We start from the raw sequence: 21,381 nt of genomic DNA, 5'->3' as shown, positions 1-21,381 counted from the left end.
GATGTGGAGAGCTGTTTTTAGGAATACCAAACAAAGACGAAGAGGGAGGCTGGATCCAGGCTGCATCCATCTCGAGACCGGAGAGGCACCCATCGGTAGCCTGGGGGTTGAGAAGAAAGTGGGACGTGAAAATAAATGTATGTATAGCTGCTAAAAAAAAGACAAGTGGAAGCATTTCCATCAACAAAGAAAAAGCAAAGGGCACAGATCAACCTTCAGAAATGCTGACACTGTAAATGAATTGAAATACAATGATGGTCACACAATGTCATCTGATGTAATTTAGCTCTGTCTCCCAACCCCCAACCCCTGTCGGCCTTTCTCCCTCTGTGACTAACCTTTCTTCAGACTGGTGAAGGGCAGAGTGTACTGGCCCACGAATTCGCTGCTGAGGAGGCCAGTCTGGTCTCGGACACAGAAACGGATAAGGCAGAGCTGTGGGACGCTGATGCTGAAATTCATGTCTGCATCCCAGTAGGGACTCAGAGCTGCAATTAATTAACCAGTTCATTTAAATCAATAAGCATCAAAAGGTTTAGTTGAAGACACTTTTATATATTGTAAACAGTTTGTCAAAGATGTAGGTACAACTATGAATGAGAGATGTCACTTGTAGCTTCACTTGATTAGATTTGTGGAGCATTAAGCGTCTTCTGATGTCTTGATTTGGTTTTATGCCCCCAGACAAGGTAAGCAACTAGCATATGTAGTGGAGTTGGTGGAGCCCAAAAACAGAGCCAAATGAAAGACCAAGATTCCACAGCCATGCTAGCAACAAAGTAAGAGATATTTTGTGTAACCCACGCTCCCAATGCTAAAGCTAACATGCCAACGCTTACTAGGCATAACTCTTAACCATGAGCACTATTTTAGTTTAGCATGTTAGCCTACCCACGATTGCTAAATAGCGGTAAACCCGAGGCATAGTTTGTCGATTTTACAGGTATTAGATTTATATATTTCTTTAACCCATATCTTCTGGTGGATATAGAGTAAAAGCCAGAAAACCAACACAAGTGATACAATTCATGTAAAAGAGTGACTGAATATGTCACCTCAATCCGTTGTTGGCATATTTCTGGATCAAAGTTTTGAGCTGACTGAGATAATGATCAGTATTGCATCCTTATAATGGTGACAATAGGTATTATTTGACAGATGAGGACAGCACATCACAGACAGGGGTAGCTGATGACTCATCTCTGCTGCAATTCTCAATCCCTCTTGATTTAAAAAAAAAGTCTCAAGTTCCTCTGTTACATCTAAATCCACATTCTTTTGTATTCACCAGTTACCTTATCTGTTGATTCATACCCATATGCATAGAGTTAGTGTGCACAGCAGGACTCTCTCCCTCTCTCAATGTCATGTCACGGTATTAAGTTCATTTTCATGCTGACGCTTTTTGATTTTTACGGAAAAAGCTCCAAATCAAAGGCATCATTCTCAGTGCTGTGGCGAAGACCAGCCGATATATGAGAAGTCTGGCAGAAACCCTGACAGCTGTAGAATAAGCTTTCACACTTAAAACTCTGGTTCGTCCTAATAGTAGTCATTCAATATGGTTTTGTTGTGGTACCGTGATATTATCGAACACAAAAAAATCTGTATATTAATGAAGATCCCACTGATGCTTCAAAGTTCAGCACTGTGTGCAATGACTGTCTGACCCCATGTTTCCCGTCATAGCAGTAGTGCGTGACAGACTTCTCTTCAAAGTAAATCCACTTTTACATTTTCAAGAACCTCATCAGCACATTCCTCAGAAGCCCAACAGCAGCTTAATGGGAAGTATATTCAAACCACGAAAAACTGTTGTCATAGAGAACGCCTTAAAATCCAATTTAGGTGGTTTCCATGTTCTCAGTTTAAGGTCAACATTGCTCTAATATGAAGGTACCACTAGAGCAACTATTTTCCCAGACTAATTTTGATCCTGGATTATATACAGTATACATTTCATATTGTCATGAAATACAGTAGAAATATACATGGTTTCATGAAGATACAGCCTACTGACTTTGGGGATCCATTGACTTTTCCTCTACTGCCAATCAATTGACATTTGTGGTATTAAGTGAACTCAACACATTTTTAATGAATTACAATGACTTTTAGTACAGACATTCATGTACACCTTTTTTTTTTATCCATCTGAATTTTAATTTGTCAAATACTCTTATTATGACCAAATACCTGAAAAACTAATGTAGTTCCAATGCCTTGGACGTATCTTTTGTTTAGTACCAATTAAATTATTCAGCATGCTAACAAGCTAAACCACGATGGTGAACATGGCAAACATTATATCTGCAAAGCCGGAATGTGATTTTTGTCATTGTGCACATGTTAGCATTTAGCATTAAGCGCAAATGTGCCTAAGCATAGCCTTACAGAGCTGCTTGCTTGTTTCTTTCTAGTTGTACTGTTCCAATCATCTTGCATTGAAGTCATTGTTCTACATCATTCGGTTGTTACCACAACAGCTGCATCTTTAATGCATGGCACTTTTAGCTGAGTCTCAACGATGAGTAAAGTCTTACAAAACACATCTTGGATTGATAAAAGTAAAGCCAAGTCTGACACAGTAGAAGTAAGCCTGTGTCTTAAGATGTCCTAACTAGGCCGTGCCCGTTTACAATTCACCCTGAAGTACTTACTGTTGTTTTTGACTGTATGTGTGCTTTTTCTGCGCGAGTCAGATGGAATGCCATGGATTTCGACTCTGACAAAGGGGTCCAGAGCTTTTCCGCTTCTGGGGACGGGTAAGTTGGACCCACTGATCACCTGTAGACACACACAGACACACACACACACAGATTCAGTACGCATTGTCACACATTGGGTTGTATAAGACTGCAACTGATATCAGGAATACACAGAAAGCACAAGAGGAGAGAAAAGAAGAGGTTTGAAGTGGAGAGGGCTGTAATTACACTAGTCTGGAGTGAGGCAGGCTTATCTGCAGTCCTCTCACACTGAGCCTTCCCTCCCCTGGCTGGCCCTGATCAAAGACAAACCTGCATGTACTTATCACGACATGCCCCGCTTGGCACTATTGGAGCCGTACAGTGTCCGGCCCAAAATTACAGTCCCTTTCCTCTGCTAAAGTCACGCTACAAACAACGCCCTGCATTATCCCAAACCACAGTTACAAACATACTAGTGAGTCCACACGCTGTAGATAGCATTTTGTTTAATTGAGATTTGCTTTTAAAAAACAGACAATTGCTCAAAGTTGTCAATTGTAGGCCAAATAAACTTGTGAATGATCAAGGGGAAATATTATTGAGTTGATGAATAATTTACTGTTTTTAAGATTGAAAACCTGACCCAATCGAAGTTACAACACTGAATGCTACTCACGGCTGATTCCCACTGAGTTGAAAGCTGAATCAAGATGGCAGGATTTTCCCTGAAGTGATCAAATAATACAGAATAATGATCTGAATAAATATAAGGTGAGGTTCTTGCTCCCCGGGCATCCTAAAACTGAGCACTTCACATTTATATTTCATGCACTGTGAGGGGGAGGGCGGGGGTGGGGGGTGTATGATGTGTGTGCACGAGAGACTATACATCCTCGTGAACTGCTGTCTGATCTATCCCTTCTATTTCCCTTTTCATCAGGTGCAACTACATTTAGAACTGCTACTATGCTGGCTGAGGGAGGTCAACGGAGAAAATAGTCCACGACTGGATCTGCATTCATTTCCGATCATAAGCCTGATTCTCACACAGTTACTGTGATGTTCCCTCGTCTGCCTCTTCTGCAGTAAGTGCGCAGGATTCCAATGTGATCTCAGTCAATGCATACTGTACAGAGTTTATTTGCAGTAAAAAGCCTCAGATATCTCTGAAGCCGACCATTATGTTCTACTCTACAAGAACAAACTGTTTCTCTGTAATTGGACATTGAATTAGTGTATTAACATGGCACACTCAAGAGCGTGACGTGTTTTCACTGCAGCTTCATTGCCGCTTTGTCATGCGGCTTCGATACAATACATTAAAAGTGCTGCTATTACTGTCCCTTAAGATGCTTAAAATAATGGAAGGTGAATTAATGAAATGGACCCCAGTTCTAAGTGTATTAGATAATTCCTCTCTCTCTCTCTCCCCCTCTCTCTCTCTCTCCCTCCCTCCCTCTCTCCTTTCCCCTTTACTTTCGGAGGGAGACAATCTAATTAAACGCAGACACTCTCAGGGAGTTTTACATCACTGTTATTGGTTCACAGCTACTGTCAGGAAAGCATTTTTCTACAGGCGAACAGATAAATGGACTCTGCCATACAATCCTGAGGTTATGAGGCATAAACAGACACACGCACATGCATCCAAAAGCACTAACACAGTCCTGTAACTATACACCTAATCCATAAATCCAAACTGATTGGACTATTCAGGCTTGAGTGTAGCTGTACCTTGAGCAGCAGGTGTGTGGGTTGGAGGCTGTGCTGGCTGCAGCCGGGATCAAAGCTCCTCTGACTGGACATGAGCACCGGCGGCTTCAGGGTGTATCCACAGCCCCCGTTGTCCTGGAAACGGCCATCATTAAGGTCCATAGGCCGGCCCAGAGACTGGAAATTAAGTGCCACTGCAAAACACCACGGGACAAGGAAAATGAGCCACAGAACAGTGGCAAAAAGATTTATAGGAAAACAATGAAGAATATGAAGCAGCATGCGATGATCTCCCGCACCCTTACTGTTTTCTAAGGCTCTTGTGGTGACTCTGCAGGAGAGCGATGAATTACACAATGACTTCAAATGTTTCCACAGCAATGGTGCACATTGCATCAAGGGAAGCATTCAAATTCACCAATAAATAAAAACTGTGCAAGTAGTGCGTTTATAGTGGGTTTTCTGTGGGGCCAAGTTCTGTATTGCATACACCATGTCTTTGTTGTTGTCACTGACCACACATTCCAGACATGTGATAGACTGTCAGATAAAGAAAGCAGCAGCTGTAATCCTGTTGACAGCTTTCAGCTATGTCTGCCCTGCAGGATTGGATTGTGATCACTTTTGAGTTGGCAATTATGCAGAAAATAAAACACAAAAAGATTGCAATGCGTCCTGCATCTTTACACATGTTTTTCCTGTGTATGTCACAGGGTCCCACAGTGAGTGCTCATCTAACAGTAATCCATCCAGGCTGCTGCTTTGTACTACAGTCACCTGTAACTGCGAAAAGATCATGATCCAGATCACCATGATGCACAGCTGCCACCAAAGCACATAGGCAGTCTGCTCAGCCATGAATATGTCAGAACCAGTGGCTGGTTGACTGAGCAATAGAGACGGAGGAAGAAGACTTGTAAAAAACGGCAGAGTGACAGGAACACTGGCCATGGTGGTGCCAGACAGATCAGGGTTTTGACTCTCAATTAATTTCCATAAGGTTTGGAGAATACAATTTTACAATAGTAAATAGTTGCTCTCAGGAGCAGTGCTACTACATGATATGAGGTGAAGCTTGAGGCCCATGCTTGACGGTAAAGGAGTTATAACTGCATGACAAAAACTAAGCTGTGACACAGACGAGGACACAGTTTAAAGGAAAAAAATGCATTTAGGAGGGCACAACTCGATTTTGAAAGAGTGTGATAAGGGGCGGGAGAGGACTTGCTCTGGGGCAAACTTGGTCAGACCGTGAACAGGAATGAAATGTTACTTTTCTCGCTAATCGACATGACACTTGGCCAGGTTGTTCTATCTGAAGTTTGACCATCCTAATTTCCTGACTGCATTTCTCTTTCAAAGCTTGTAATGGATTGTGGTAGTTGTTATGTGTGTCGAAAAAATTTGATCCCTGTTGAAACTGCTGCTGACACATGAAAGTACCAATGACTTGAGGGAAATGCCACTACCCAAATAGTTTTTATATATTTATTATTAACCTTTATATATATATTTATATACACTGTATATTAATAATCACTTTTCAACATTTTAATATAAATACAAATATCTCATAATTGAATACCATGACTACATAACTTCAAATCAGATATCACTTCATGTATGTATGCATACACCATATCAATTTGCTTTTAAGTTTAGCATAGATGGGAAAATCATCATTCTTTAAAGTTGTACAACTCTTCATATATTAATCATACTACACCACGTGCCTCTCTGACTTACCCAGCTGTGAGCCGACGTTCCAAAACTCCTGGGGGTTGTAGTTGGATGAAGATGTCCTTGAGCCTGCTGGGTAAATCCTACTAAGGAACCTCTGGTTGTGCTGGACAAAATCTGAGCCTGAGGAAGAGGACACCCAGCACTCAAAGGTAATTTTTCTTGGCTCTGTTGTTTTGTTTGTAACTGTTTGATCAGTTGCTTTTGTTCTAAATATTAATAGTATCCTATAAGTAAGACACACTAATATTCTTGTTAGTTTTGTTAAATTGTCATAGAAAACGTTTAGAGAATATCTGAAAAAGTTTGTCCAGATCAGAGTTCCATGAGAATCCTCATTTGGGATAGACAAAAAAACTAAAAACTATTACATGGCTTCAGTCTGTGTGTGGTAATTCCCTGCTGGGCTTAATAATGAAAAAAGACAACAGGCTTATTTTTTACAGCTCTAGCAAAGCCATGACATTCATAGTTCATAGTCCCGACCAAGCCAACCAGCTCAGAATATAGCAGTGTGTCTGAAAGTGTCAATCCTCCTCAGTAGGAGCAGGTAGATTTTCTCTACATCACTCTGATCCTCCGTTATAGCAGCACAATGACAGTTTAACTGATTATCAGTTGATTTGACCGTCTGTGGGCATATCAACCTTCCCATCAGTAAGCGTAAAAGGCACACAACGGCACGCTGCTGTGCTTTATTTTACTAGGAAGTGCTCCCCCATGTCTTATATGGCATGTTCAATATGCGATCGCTATTATGGAAGTTTATGACATAAGATGTAATTGCATTTCTGGTCCAAAGAGGACCTACAGAGACTCCTCCCTTGAGCTCACTGTGATTTATACATCTTGTAAATCTGCTTGGCTCGTCCAAATGACATTTTTATAATTTTTTCAATTAATTATACACATTCTTTATTACTTCGAAATCTTCTCTTCCCCTAGTTACTACCCAACACATAACATTTTACCTGAGGCTTTGGCTAGCTTGCGGGTTTTCTTCTCTGCCATTGATGTGTTTTCATAGGAGTTCTGATTGTCCCTGGAATGACTGAAGCTGCTGAACTTGATGGACCTGGTGTATATGACCAGGTCAGATAAAGCCTCTGCCACCACTACCTTCTTCTTCTACACATTACATGTAAGGAAGAGTGGAAGACAAACCAAAGACACCATTCACCACATTGCATCAAAACAGTTCCAAAGAGTAGAAGACCAAAAGCTTTACCCTTTCTGTCCCATTATCTTACTGGCTACGATATATAGATTCAGCTCTATCTGTACAACATCTTCTCATACAAACAGTCTCCCACATGGGCCGTACTGACTTACTTTTGGCTTTGGTGCTGAATTTCTGGGAGACCAAAACTTTGCTTTGGTTTGTTGATACTTGTCCTCATCCTCCTCATCCTCATCCTCCTCCTCCTCATCTACACTCTCCTCTGTCTCTGTCCCTGATGTGTCCAATGTCTTAATCCTAGGATTTAGCGCTTTATTCTTGATGAGGATCTTATACTTCAGGTCCTGGCATCCCCATGAAAACACACACAGTCTGAATTCACACATGAATGAATGCAAAGGTACCATAATCCAGGGCATGTACACACCCCCCCCCCCCAAAAAAAAAAAACACACACACTTCCAACCATAACATACCATCATATAGTTAAATAAATGCTCTTCCTGCAGCCTCAAACTTGGGACACAAACATCAAAACACTTTTTTCTTTGCACAAACAACCCCCTCTCTCATTTAAAAAAAATTAATTAAAAAAATGATATTCCTCAAAGAGTCCCAGAGTTGCCACTTTCTCATCAGTGCATACACGACACCGCCAATTTTAAGGAAGCAGGCGGCAGCAGGTGTACTGAATCGCTCAATCACACATCTGCTGCTAAAATTTACCACCCTGGCTCCAAATCTGTCAGTACAGGGCTCTTTATGTAGGCGAGCAGCAATATGCTAAAAGTAAAAAAAAAAAAAACAACAACAACCACATTATGGTCTGGACTTTGAGGTATCTCCACCCTGCCGGCGTCACATACCGTATGCTCAAGCAGAATATGCAAAATGATTACAGCACTGCCAACTTTAACAACCTGTAAGAGTCCTATAGTATGAAAATTATAAGCTTCAGAGCGTCCTTTGGCACTGCACTCTTTCATTTTTGCATTACCGTTACACAAAATTATAGTGTGGAGCGCTAGAACAGAGGCTTTGCTTATGTTTATGTAATTTAGGATATCATATCAGAGTTCTAGAAAATAATTCTGCCTATGTTTACAGTAAAAATAGAATAATGTAGTGTAATAACTATAACTTATTTCTAATTGTACAATAACACTGCACCACTGGGGTTTCCATCCTTCCTGTGGCTTGGTAGAGAGAATTTCAAACCTTCCATCCAAGTAGTCAGAGTGGAGTTTACGGCAATGGAAAGTTCACATATGGGTTACACTTTCATTATTGGATGGTAACTTAGTTTTGAAACCTCATGAATGTGACACATAAGGACCTGTCTCAGTGTTCCAAGTTGTAGGGGGGGAGGGGGGGGGGGGGGGGGGGGGGTCATTAGCAAAGATGAAACCACTAGTGCTGCAGCTTGTATGTAAGCCCACGCTTCCTGAGGCATAAAGATAAAAAGCGAAATGGGGAAGAAAATCGTATATGCACACTCAGGATAAAGCACAATTCCTTTTTGTTTGGCAGTGAATTCCAATGCAGTAAGAAGTCGGAGGCAGCAATAAACTCTGTGGAGACAACGCACATTCATTCACACACAGAAAAAACCCTTCATCCTCCGTCGTACGCAATAGCCCTACACTGGAGGGGCCGTGACAGCATATTTTGTTTTAGGCTGGTGCAAGTTCAGGGAGATGCTTTCAGTGGAGAAGTCAGAACCCCAACAGGGTAATATGAATGAACAATCAGCTCAAGTGCCTCAGGTCGCTTAAAATGATGGACACTCCTCAGGATCAATCGCATCATATTAGATTCAGTGAATCCTTGAAAGATTAAAGAGGCTTGCAAATGCAGACGTCCATCTACCCTGCGTCCCTGGAGACGAAAGGGATAGCCTCGGAAAGCGACTAATGATGCCCCTCACTGATGACGAACTGGTCTTATTTTCTCCTTGTCTTGCTTTGCTATGACAGTCGATGGAGATGTATACATACAAGCGCCATCATCCCTCTGCCTGCAACAGCAGTTCTCACGCTAAACACAGATACTGCCTCAGACAGCCGAGCTCTCACTTCTCACAGTCTTACGTTTGGGCTTGGGAGGTCTCCGGTGGTTGGGTGATCCAAGGGAGCGCTTAACAGCTTGTCCCCCAGGATAGAGATGAGGTACTGGGCCATGACCTCCTGCTGTTCCCGGGAGCAATGGTTTTCTAATGACAGGATCACCGGGTAAGCCGACACCTGTTAAGAAATGATTACATAAAAATAAATTGTGATTCTCACTCCTATTTTCACACAATTAGCATCAACCACAAGTCTTCTAGTATCCCTGCAGTCTCTAAGTCAGACACATCACAGAGAATGTCTAAAACGGCCAGCCTGAATCAAAGGCATTTTGCATTGAGATGCTTTTAATTAGGGGTAAAGCAGCTTAGTAGCAACTCGTGTAGCTTTCAGAGGCAGTAGTGAACACTGATGTAAATTCTTGGAGCACCCGTTCAGGATATATATGTTACATAACATACTTATATGCTGTTACCTCGAAGGCATGATGCTCCACAGTGGTGATGACGTCCTTAAAGAGTATCTTGGTGGTCAGGGTGTAGCCATGGTAGACTACAGGATCCATGTCTGGCCCGTCCCAGCAGTCAATCTCCAGGCAGCGACAGCCTTTCCTCAGAGCGCTGCGCCACACACATGAATGCAAACTTTAGCTGTGGCAAGGCTATGTGAGCAATTATAATTTACTGTGTGAGAAATAAGAAGTGAAGAGTTGAGACACAAAATAATAAGCTGTTCTCATGAGCTGAGCTTTCCACGCATTAGTTCAGGTCAAGTTCCACTTCCATACATGTGTATCAATGCATGTGAATATTGTAAAGGAAACCTATTAAAATCTAATTATTTATACCAATAGCTAACCCTTACTGAGTGGATGCGGATGCATTTCGAATTGAACACCAGGAAAATGTGATGTTATTTGTTCATTTCTGTGCAGTACAGAATTTCTGTGGATGTTATAAGACGCTGGAGAGAGGACAGGATATGTGGGGAGAGACAGTTAGGAATGACCTACAACCATAGATAGTATAATACAACAAAGGATGCCGACTGGAATCGAACCTGTGACTTTCATTTATGTGGCATGCTCAGTAGCCACTCGGCTACAAAGCTACTTTTTAATTCTATATTTTGACAATTTTGGTATGTTCTTTAATTATATTTCTGTGTTTAATTGTACAGCTGACAATGGAAAGCAACAGCATACAGAGAGAAATATGGGGATTATCCTTTTAAAAAAGGTTACATCTGTGAGATTTAAGTAGTGAGCTTACAATATACACAATGAGTTTGTTCTCATTGTGACAAAGCAAATAAACAACAAAGCTCATGTCTGAGTGTTGAGAACAGCAGAGGTGGGAAGTGAAAGCTTTGTTTAGCTTAAATACTTTTTAAGCTGGTGCGATTTTTGTTTGTGTGCGGTTTAAACACAAAATATGGTGTGTTAATTTGTCACTGTTAAATTTGCTGGTAGGTGTAATTGTTGGGCTTTCTGAGAGAGCTAGACTTCATTTTTTCCCTCCGCTTATAGTTTGTAAGCTAGTATAACAATGACCTGAGTCCTGCTCCATCCCGAACGCACAAACATGAGAATGGTATTGATCTTTTCAAAAGAAAGCATATACGTGTATTTTCCACTTTACCAACTCTTCGCCACCAGGACATAATTGAACAATAATGGTGTTCTCATCGAAGTATTTTTACAAAATCATTTAGTAATGACATTCAGTCTCCCACCTATGACATCATGGGATTTCTAAAAAGCCACCCTCTACTCCTGCCACTTTGTCCTCTCTACATGGTTATTTCATTATCTGAGTAAACCAGAGCCTCTGGGCTGCTGGTTTGGAGGGTTCCACTCAACCAGCCGGCCAGGGCGCTCAGCAGTTTCACAGGGAACATAAATACAGCACTTCTGCTGCCATCAGCCCCTTTAGTAATCACCCCTCCCCAGTACTCCATAAAGGGACCACAGCAATTCACTGTCTGTCTCAGCACAATGTAATGTAATGCTACATGAGTGGGGTCAATGAAATGAGAGGAAAAGAGAATATGCAGATAACCACGCATGGTGGTCTGGTTGAATGTCTTTAGAGAGAATATAATGGCCCATTTAGGGGCCTTTTAGACATGTACCAGAGCCAAATGGTGTTTGAATTGACCTTATCTTTTGTTTTTACTTAAATTTTATTTCACATTAATGAGGTATTCAAGATTTATCAGATACATCAATGATACTGTTGCTAATTTGCTAATATAATTGAACCTTGTCCATTTGCTATATGTTGCATATAGGTTAAAGAGATACAACATATAATTTTAAACTCTAAAGAACACTTGCTGTTCTGTATACGGTACACTGTATATTTCCCATACCAACTATAGGCATCAAGATGGCTCTTTCCTACGAGCTGATCTCCAGTCAGGTAGGTGTTGTGTGATGTGGAGATGAAGTAGCTGGTGAGAGGCTGGTCCATGTTTTGATACACAGATGTGTGATCCCGGTCAAACACACAGCAGTCTTTGGACTCCATGTACCTGAGGAATCCTTCAAATGTCATGGACCTGCTTTCTCTGGCTGCAAGAGAAGAAAGGAGGAGGTTGGAACTGTCTGTGACAATCAAAATCAGCATCAGGTCAACACAAGTAAAAGTTCTGATAAAATATTCAAAAAAATCTAAATGAATAACAAAACATAGTGTAGAGGCTCTATGAGGCTGTAGTACTCTTGAGCTAAATGCTAATGTCACTAATGAGACAAAGACAATGCTAACATGCTATGTTTAGCCAGTATGATGGCAGATAAAGTGATGTTTTGCAGGTATAATGTTTACAATGTTCACTTAATTAGTTTATCTTGCTAAATTTAGCTAATGAGCACTAACACAAAACACAGCTGAGGTTGTCGGGAATGTCATTAGTTGCAATAATTTGTATATATTTTTTTTAAATTCAAGTTTACCTACCTGAAAAGTAAGGGGCTCATAGTCATTACAATTCATCCTTTGGACAACAGGAATATCTTTAATACTCTGTCAAAGCATGATGAGTCATCATTAACAAAATTAGCTAAACCTGTGACTTTTCTGCTTGTACAAGTTCTGCGGTTAAAAAGAAAAAGTCTCTTGCAGGCATTGCTAATGGTAGGATGAACTTAGACATTTCACCTTTGTGGACCTGCTTTAACATCCAGCAGTTTAGGTGACCAGTTCAATTTCAGATTTTTTAAATACTAATTCAACATATATGTAGTGCAATATATATATATATATATATATATATCATTCCCTAATCTCTAATGGCTTGTTCTGGAGGTCGGAGCCATCGAACATCAATTCTTCTGTATAATTTTTTGCTGAAATAACTATACTGTATACATGCTCCTTAAGACCCCCTCTTACTCAATGACTATGCCATGAATTGAAGTAAGTGCGATCCTTAAGGAAGCTGTTGAACTGACGAGTCGTGAGCCTTATGCTGTTATCCCTGTGTTGTTGTTTGTAATGCAGTGAATAAGGCAGCATTACGCTGAGCCCTACACAACATTTCTCCCGCTACTCCACAGACTTGCCTGACTCTTCCATTTTCCTTCTGTCATTTCAAGACCCCTTGTTCTGGGCTAACAGAATGCCACTTTCTCAGACTGGCCCCACTGGATTTTAGGCTTTAACTTCTGTTAGAACTGAATCAGCATCATTACGTGACACAGCCTTAATCCTTAAAGACACAGCTCTCCCTTCACCTACCTGTCTCATCAATCTCGTATCTATCAATCAAACTTTCCGCAGTCTCCTCGTTCGCGGTGAGCTCCATCTGCTCCTTGTGGAGGAACCTGAGCAGGGCGCAGACCCACAGAGTGGCCTGGCCCGAGGCATAGTTTTGGTACAGATTCTGTATTTCAGCTCTCCTGGAAGAGGGGGCCTTGCCTTTCCACATCTTGTCCTGCACACAATCATGATAGCCTCTTAATCTGTTCTTATCAATCATGGGGAGATGTAGTTTCCTAACATAGAACTTACACAGTCAACATGAAATTCAGAGAAGAGTGTGACTATTACTTATTTTAAGTCTTGTTTTTTTTCTGTAAGGCTGAAAACCTGAAATTATACTTTTATGAATGTTACATTTTGGTCCATGCATATGAAGTGCAGTACTTTTATTTTAACTTTATATTACTAAAATATAGGGATGTCAACTCGGAGATGTATCCCAGCTTTTCACCTGTGCTCACTGTTGAAAATACTCCTTTTTCACACTCAACATGAGAGGATAAAGGAGAAGTAAGGGTCTTCACTCTGAACAAAGTTCTCCCATCCTCTCCCGCTGCACCTCTCCTCCCTCCCTCCCTCCCTCTATCTCTTATCCATCAGCTACTAAGGCAACATCTGTGGGACTTTCTCATTTAAGTCCCTCTCCTCAGCTTGTTATTCCTCTCAGTCAAAAGTGTCTGTGGCTTTTTCTGTCTTGTGTGTGTGTGTGTGTGTGTGTGTGTGTGTGTGTGTGTGTGTGTGTGTGTGTGTGTGTGTGTGTGTGTGTGTGTGTGTGTGTGTGTGTGTGTGTGTGTGTGTGTGTGTGTGTGTGTGTGTGTGTGTGTGTGTGTGTGCGTGTGTGTGTGCGTGTGTGTGTGCGTGTGTGTCCGTGTGTGTCCCTCCATAGCTTTCATCTCTCTGCTGTGCAGCCCTTGACTACTCAGACTGCATAATCCAGTGCTGTCACTGGGTGTTTCGCAGTGAGCCGGCCTCCCACTGCATCTGTCGCCCCAGTGTGAGCTAGGCTACATGAAACGACCGGCTCTGCTATCATCTTCATTAACCTTTTATGTAGCAGAAACTCAATCTAAACCAGTAAATCCATATAATGTGCTGCATTTTGCCTACGATAACGTACACATGGCCTTTAACCCCAGGAAAAGTCACATATTTCAGAAGACGGATAAACTTTCATCACATTAATATTTTCCAGTAAGCTCCTGTTACTGAGAAGGGAGCTAGCTAGCATAATTGCATGTCTAGTGAGAGTGAAATGTTGAAAGTTTCTGGAAAACTCAATACAATACAATGTAAACAGCAACCTACCTGAGGTATTGAAGGTCTCTGAGCCCCTGTAGTATATAAATATTCAGGATTTACCAGCAAAGTATGAGATACTCACAATAATCTGACTTTTTCAGGAGGTTTCTGGGGAAAGTATGGTTGTTGCCATAGTGACAAAACATTCCAATTCTATGGGCATGTTGCATGTTGAAAAAAACAAAACACTGAAGATCATAAGCACACTGCTAAGGCTTTCTCTGAAGCGTGGCAGAAGATTAAAGTCATCCTGTGTCTGTCTCCTTTTATTTTTCCAGACAGAGCAGCGGATTCGATGATAGCACAGACTCAATAAAGAATGTGAGGAAATTCCTTCATGTTCCTGCCTAGTGAAAAAAGGCTGTTATTTCTGGGGTGAGTGAAGAATCTTCACATTATTGACAAAGTCATTGTATCTCAGTGTGATTAGATTAGAAGTGTAAAACCATCAGTATTACACAATGAAGAGATTTACCTAGAGATTCTCCTGAATTATAATCACACAAGCACAATTTAACATTTTAATACATTTTTTGTTAAGTGGGGTTTAGGGATGGCAATGCCAAGCAGGATGGAGTTAAATGTTTTGTATTCATCTTCTCCACGGTCGAGGTACAAACTGTGGGGTGATCGCACTTTTGCAGTTGCTGTCCAGAGACTGGAACATGTTACCGCCTGACATTCGCACTATAACAGACGCAGCTCATTTTATATCTAACCTGAAAATCTATTTTGACTTTTAATACATAATAGCATTGTGACTTTTTTCTCCAGCTTTTATTTAAGCTTTTCATATTTTCCTGTATATTTAGTTTGGAAACCTGCTGGTTGCTGTAAAGGGCTATATAAATAAATGTTGATTGATTGAATGATTAAACATTGTCAATGTGTGAATGTTGACATGCTGACATCAGTATTTATAGCATCAACCGCCTTTCAGACCAGCTAGCAGCTTTGTTGATGCTGATAGAATAGTTTCTTGTATTTGGTTACCAGGTGTGGCATGAATGAAATAAACTGCGACAAATCTTTCGTGCACTATGTAAATGCTTCCCAATTTGATGTGTCTCATGTAGGTGACGCAACAGCAACTGGATCTTGATATATGAAATTCATAACTCTGTGGTCATATGTCTGATGATACACCTGAAATGTTGTCATCTTCGTCCATATTATTTCTGAAAAAGAGGTATTCTTCAAACATCCTGGCCACCAACAGTTGACCAGCAATACAATTTTGATGGAAATCTAGCTTTAAATGCAAATTAAAACAGTCTCTTTATGACAATCAGTTAATAGGGTAGTATTAGCAGGTGTATGAGCTCTTTAGGCTACTCTCCGTAAGTGATCCAAATGACTCCAACAGCATGAAGTTAAGCCACTGGCATCTCTAATGTCTGCGATAAGTAGAAGAGTGTGCGCTGAGCTGCTGTCTCAATACATCATGCAAATAAATGACGATAGTCCAGCACCAGAGATAGATGTCACTGCTATTCATTTCATGGAATAAAAGTTCCATATTCTCAAATATGTCAAAGCCACAGTGGACGAAAGTGTGAACACGGCATATAAAAAGTCATCTGTGCAACATTCAGTGGAGCTTTAAGAACATTTCCACTCTGTGTTGACTGTGTTAACAAGTTTGACATGAACTTCCTCCCTGGTTGTCTGTGTCAATGTGAATGTTATTGGTATGGTTGAATCACTGGTGCACAACAATAGTCATTGCATAGTCATAGTCCGGCAGAGTCATTCTAGTCTACACCAGGCTGTAATGGCTCTGCCTCGGGCCTGTCAGAAACACTGGGCGTATGAGTTTGATGTGATAATTCCCAGGCAGTGAACTTGAAGCCCTGTATATGGCCCCTGTCTCTGCATCACTGCACCTCCCTCTACACGGTCGGTTAGTTGGACTCATTTGGGAGCAGAGTGTGTTTGTGTATGTGTGCCTGACGGTTTTTGCTTCTGTGCTTGTGCGCATCTGTGCATATTGGAGGGTCGATGATGAATAAAAGATCAGCAGAACGCGTTTGTTTGTGTGTGTGTGTGTGTGTGTGCATGTGCTGGAATGCAACATTACACATGCAGAGCGTTTAGGTTAGATGCACCAGTAGACTGCGGCACCATTGTGTTGCTCATTGTGGGAGAATCAGAACACTTGGCTTCATGTCACATTGTTAGATTAGCAGAGATCGTGGTTTTGTCTTAAACCAGGGCTTACGTTTATTATTGTGGCAAGGCAGAGTAAAAAAAAAAGACCTGTTCAGACACTTCAGATGACAAGAGCTATGACTGGTGCACTGTTTTTTTTAAACATGACTGCACTTCAAAAAGGGGTGGGTTGGGGCAAAACTATGTTTCTTTTTGACACTGTATTCCCAGATGTATTTCCACCGGCTCATTTGGTATTCATTGGCCCGTTGGAGCTTTGAGTGAGACAGCTTAATGCCAATGGTAATGCCCGATGTCAGGGATAACTAGGTGAGGAGCTACAACCTCTGTGAAACAGTAAATGTGCATGTATAGGTCATGCATTTGTAGCATACCATCTAGCAAACATATATATATATATATATATATATATATATATATATATATATATATATATATATATATATATATATATATATATATATATATATATATATTTAGTAGGAAGACAGCTCTACCACCATGTTTTGGAGACAATTTATTATTTTTCTTGTCAAGCCCAGTTAAAGCTGGGGTATGTGATTTCTGATTGGTCAAAGTTAACATGAGCTGTACACTTTGACCAATCAGAGCGAGGCTCCGATTCTCTGTTCTTATTGGCTGTTGGGACTGTCCATTCACTTTGGCACGACTTGTTGGTGTAGAGCGTGTCAGGGAGGGACCATAGGGGAGGCACCAAAGAGAACAAGTGGAGCAGTTGAGGTATTTGGATTCAAATCTCTATCCCAACTGCCATCTTCTCCCCAAATCCACCACTCCAGCTTTAATTCATAAGGAAGAGGTCAGGGTGGGTGGTGCAAATAAAGCACAGGATTTGAAACCAGAGACCTGAGACGTCCTGTTTCCAATTTGTTGTTCTTAAAGTTCTGCTTCTTATATTGAAATCCAACTCAGTGTTGACTATTTCAAACTTCAATACAGCTTAGTTGGATGAAATGATGGGCTCATTGCTTAATTTGGACCCCTATATTCACTCTTCCTACGATTCCTAAAAGATTGTTGAGAGCAACGGAGAATGTCCAGGGCTTGGGTGAGAAGAATCCAGAGCAAGCGGGTAGAAGAGTCCGGGGTGGAAGTGCTCACTGGTGCAGGTTGGCGCCGTGGGGAGTCAGACCGGGAGAGCTGTGGCAGGAGAACAACAAAAATGAGTACGGGGAAAAGATGCAAGCGGAGCTGCAACAGGTAAGTAATGAGAAGTAGAGCTACTGACTGCGTGAACTGAAACTACAATCTGGCAGTATCTGGAAGGTCGTACCGGGTATATGAGAGGCGGTTGATTGGTGATTGCTGCCAATAAGAACAGAGAATCAGATTTTTTTATTTTTTTATTTAATTTTTTAGAATCGGTGCCTCACTCTGATTGGTCAAAGTGAACCACTCATGTTCATTTTGACCAATCAGAAATCACATACCCCAGCTTTAAATTAAAAAAATCTGGACAAGAAATTTGATGGCTGTGGAAATCTGCTGTTTGTAGAAGATGGATCCAACTTCATCGCTGCTTAGTATTCTCGCCATTCCATTCCAGAGAAATTGCTATAGCCCAGAGCAAGTGGCCATCTGTTGAAGAGAATCACCATCCAGCAGCGTGCACGTAGTCGAGGCATCAGAGTCATCGTTCTCTGGCAGTGCTGTTGTGTTTTGCGAGTGTCAGGCAGTCGGTTTATTAGGAGGGATCCTTGCCAAGGGAAATCAGTGAGTCAAAGCAGAAGCAGGCAGAGATGTTCATTTGTGATTCAGCTTGCGATGGAGACAATGATACAGAACTAGATCTGTCGTGAGGAATTTGTAACACTGATGATGATGATGCGACTAGTCCCTCTATCAAGCCTGTTCCTATACACTTCAGAATCTTTTGGCAGGGGGCAATGAGTAACGTTTGAAAGCTGACATCGCTAACTTACTGATGAGCCATCGTGCCTTTTTACTCATTATGCCACTTTGCAATTTGTCAAAAAACTCTTAAACCACTTAAATGAAGCTAAATAATGAATTAGCCAACACACTGTATGTCTTTTGCAGAGCTTAAATTAAAAAGCACTACTATGAAGGGTGCTAATTTGATTTCTGCTGGTACAAATTACAGCATAATTATCAAACTTTTGCTGAGTCTTGTTTTAATTATAGCTGGTTCCAGCCAATGTGCTGTGATCCTCAGCAAATTACATATCCTCTTTCTGTCTCAGTGTGCTTCACCCATCTATTTTCTGAGCCATCCTGCCCCACATAATAGCCATGGGAGATTAATTGGCGTCTCTTAGTCTTGCTGACTGCCAGGAGTGATGTGAGGGGAGTGCTTCCACCTGAAAATTGGACCGTTTAGTTTTCTATCATGGTTCACATACCTTCTCCATCCTCCCAACTAATCCATGCACCCATATTAACCCAACTAGAATTAGGCCTCAAAATTAGACTTTCAGCCCCTATTAGATAGCTTGCACTAGTGCAGGAGGGAGGAACTGATAGTGTTCGGGGTAAGTCAATTATGCATCTGTGTGTGTGTGTGTGTGTGTGTGTGCAAGTTCCTCTTCCCTGTTTCTGGCAACAACCAAAAATAACTGGATACCATTAATCTGGCAAGGATGGCTCAGCAAACCATCATCATATTATAAAAATATGGAGAGCACTCTCAACCTCTTACGGGGGTATCACACTGCCTAATCTCACATACGTAGTAAATCCTGATGCTGTGAAAAATAAAAAGCCTACTCCAGCTTGTAAGACCCATTAGTGAGAGTACAAAGGCTCAAAAGATGTAGCGTTGGCATTAATAAGTATAATGTTCTCCAACTAAGGGACATTAATGGGGGTAATATGGTCATGCGTCCTTTTTTTGCTGAAGCACTAGCTGCAAGGAAAAGTTTCTTGAGGCAGAGTCCTTCACACTGCATATTGTTGCATCCAAGATGATAGGAGAAGCACATTAGGGGCTGTATCTGGCACTCCAGTGGAACACTGCATTTTTGTGTGAGGCTTGCACGTGTTTTGTGCTATTTTTGTCACTTTACTGGCAGAGGCCTGCCTTAATAGTACATGTATAATTTAATGTGAAGAGGTTGCTTAGCTTGTGCTGCTGATCGTCACCCTAAAGCTCTGTGCACCACTAGAAAGTCCCTTGACAAGAGCTAATTTACAGCTCAGAAACAGAGTTATTGCATATTTAGCACCTCCCTTGAGATCTGGCGCCCCATTGTAAATTATTTAAATTCTATTAAAATCGTTTTTGCATGTGACTTAGTTCCTTTACGCTCACTACCACTTGTAATTTTCTAAGGGCTATCATACATCCACATGAATTATTTAACATGATATATATTATCCAAATGGTCACCTCATCTCAGTTAACAGATAACGTCGCCCTCATTTTTGTTTGGCAATCATTGGAGAGCTCAGAAAACACAGTGTGTTGACACCAGAGTGAAAAGGTGTCACACGCAGGCTCTTTGAATCTATCCTTTCTGACAGCCTGTCAGAGAGTCGAGAATGTCAACTGGCAAAATTGATGCTGATAAAGTTAGTATTCATATTGTAGGACACACCAGCAGATTGGAACAAAAGGGAGACCATCTGTATGTATGAAATGACACGGCCCTGTGATAGGAAAATCAAAGACGACCTTGTGAATCAATATTTACTGTCTTGTTGTACGTCTGTTTCATATCTGAAATGTGGCTACATTGAGAAGAACTAGTGCCAAGGGTCTCATTCGAGGACATCACCTGTGTGTTTGCAACCCTTTCAAGTATGCTATTGTCTGGGTTTATGGTAATGCCTTTCCATTCATTTAATCCAGTACAGTATTTATTTTACAGACATCTCCTTTTTACAATTATCTTTTGAATAACGCCCACATCTGATTAATTCCTGAGCACAATGTGCTGTCCCATCTTTTGAATGTTGGTATTTTGCTCTTAACAATGGCCATTCTAACACAACCCCAGTCTCTTGCCACTTAAAGGTGCTGTGAAAATTCTGTGTCATCTTAACATTTTCCATGGAAATACAAAAGCTTACTCTGGGTCTCTGTTGAACCAAAGGGTGAGAGCTGGTGAATTCTTAAGACCGGTAGGATTTAAATGAGCCTCTGCCATTCTGGCTCCCCTTTAGTGCACTCTCTAGAGGCTTTCTAATTAATCAGGTGCTTGCCAACATTTGGGAGGAACATCAATTATGGCAAATGGCCTAAACACCTGTTATGCTGAGACATGAATGGGTGGAGGTTGAGTGAATGTGCAATCCATTAGGGCCTAGCACTGTGTAAGGAAGGTGGAGGTGGTCAGGGTTATTTGCATGTTTAGACCTTGCTTGCTCCCAAATATGAGCAGCTGATTGGGTTTTTATTGTAAATGAACACAACAGCCTTGAGGATGTTTCAACTGAAATATCTATTTCTATTAATTTCTTTTTACATATTTCACCAGCATTGACATTCATCAGATTCAGGTCACACACCACACACAGCAGTTTCAGATCAACGAAGAGCATGCTGAGCGTTTATGCTAGAACGGCTACGATCAATAAAGGCTTTTTCTTGCTACATACATAGTATGTTCCTCTTATCCTCGTTTATCATCACATCTTATTCAAACAAAGCTTAACTACAAAGCAGAGATTTACAGAGGTTACCTCCAATTATCAGCAAGCAGGGTCCTGTTTTACCCCCCAAAATCCTTAAGTATAGCTGGCTTTGTATCTGCAGGGGACATGGCCTTCGT

At 41.2% G+C, this 21,381-nt stretch overlaps 1 protein-coding gene across 1 annotated transcript; it reads right to left on the bottom strand.

Annotated features, from left to right (window-relative positions):
* Positions 1-17: 17 nt before the first annotated feature.
* LOC307251099 (1-phosphatidylinositol 4,5-bisphosphate phosphodiesterase zeta-1-like) lies at positions 18-13,322 on the bottom strand (the record flags this gene model as incomplete). Its single annotated transcript, XM_080028420.1, has 11 exons — positions 18-100; positions 339-488; positions 2,661-2,787; positions 4,425-4,597; positions 6,150-6,266; positions 7,115-7,271; positions 7,476-7,667; positions 9,414-9,566; positions 9,865-10,009; positions 11,763-11,964; positions 13,133-13,322. 11 exons carry the CDS (start codon positions 13,320-13,322, stop codon positions 18-20), a joined length of 1,689 nt encoding a protein of 562 aa, XP_079884546.1.
* Positions 13,323-21,381: the final 8,059 nt, after the last annotated feature.

This window comes from Ammodytes marinus, assembly GCF_949987685.1.
Source record: "Ammodytes marinus genome assembly, chromosome: 5".
Taxonomy (NCBI): domain Eukaryota; kingdom Metazoa; phylum Chordata; class Actinopteri; order Uranoscopiformes; family Ammodytidae; genus Ammodytes; species Ammodytes marinus.
The sequence above is the reverse complement of the archived record's forward strand: the minus strand, read 5'-3'. Positions and strand labels throughout refer to the sequence as shown.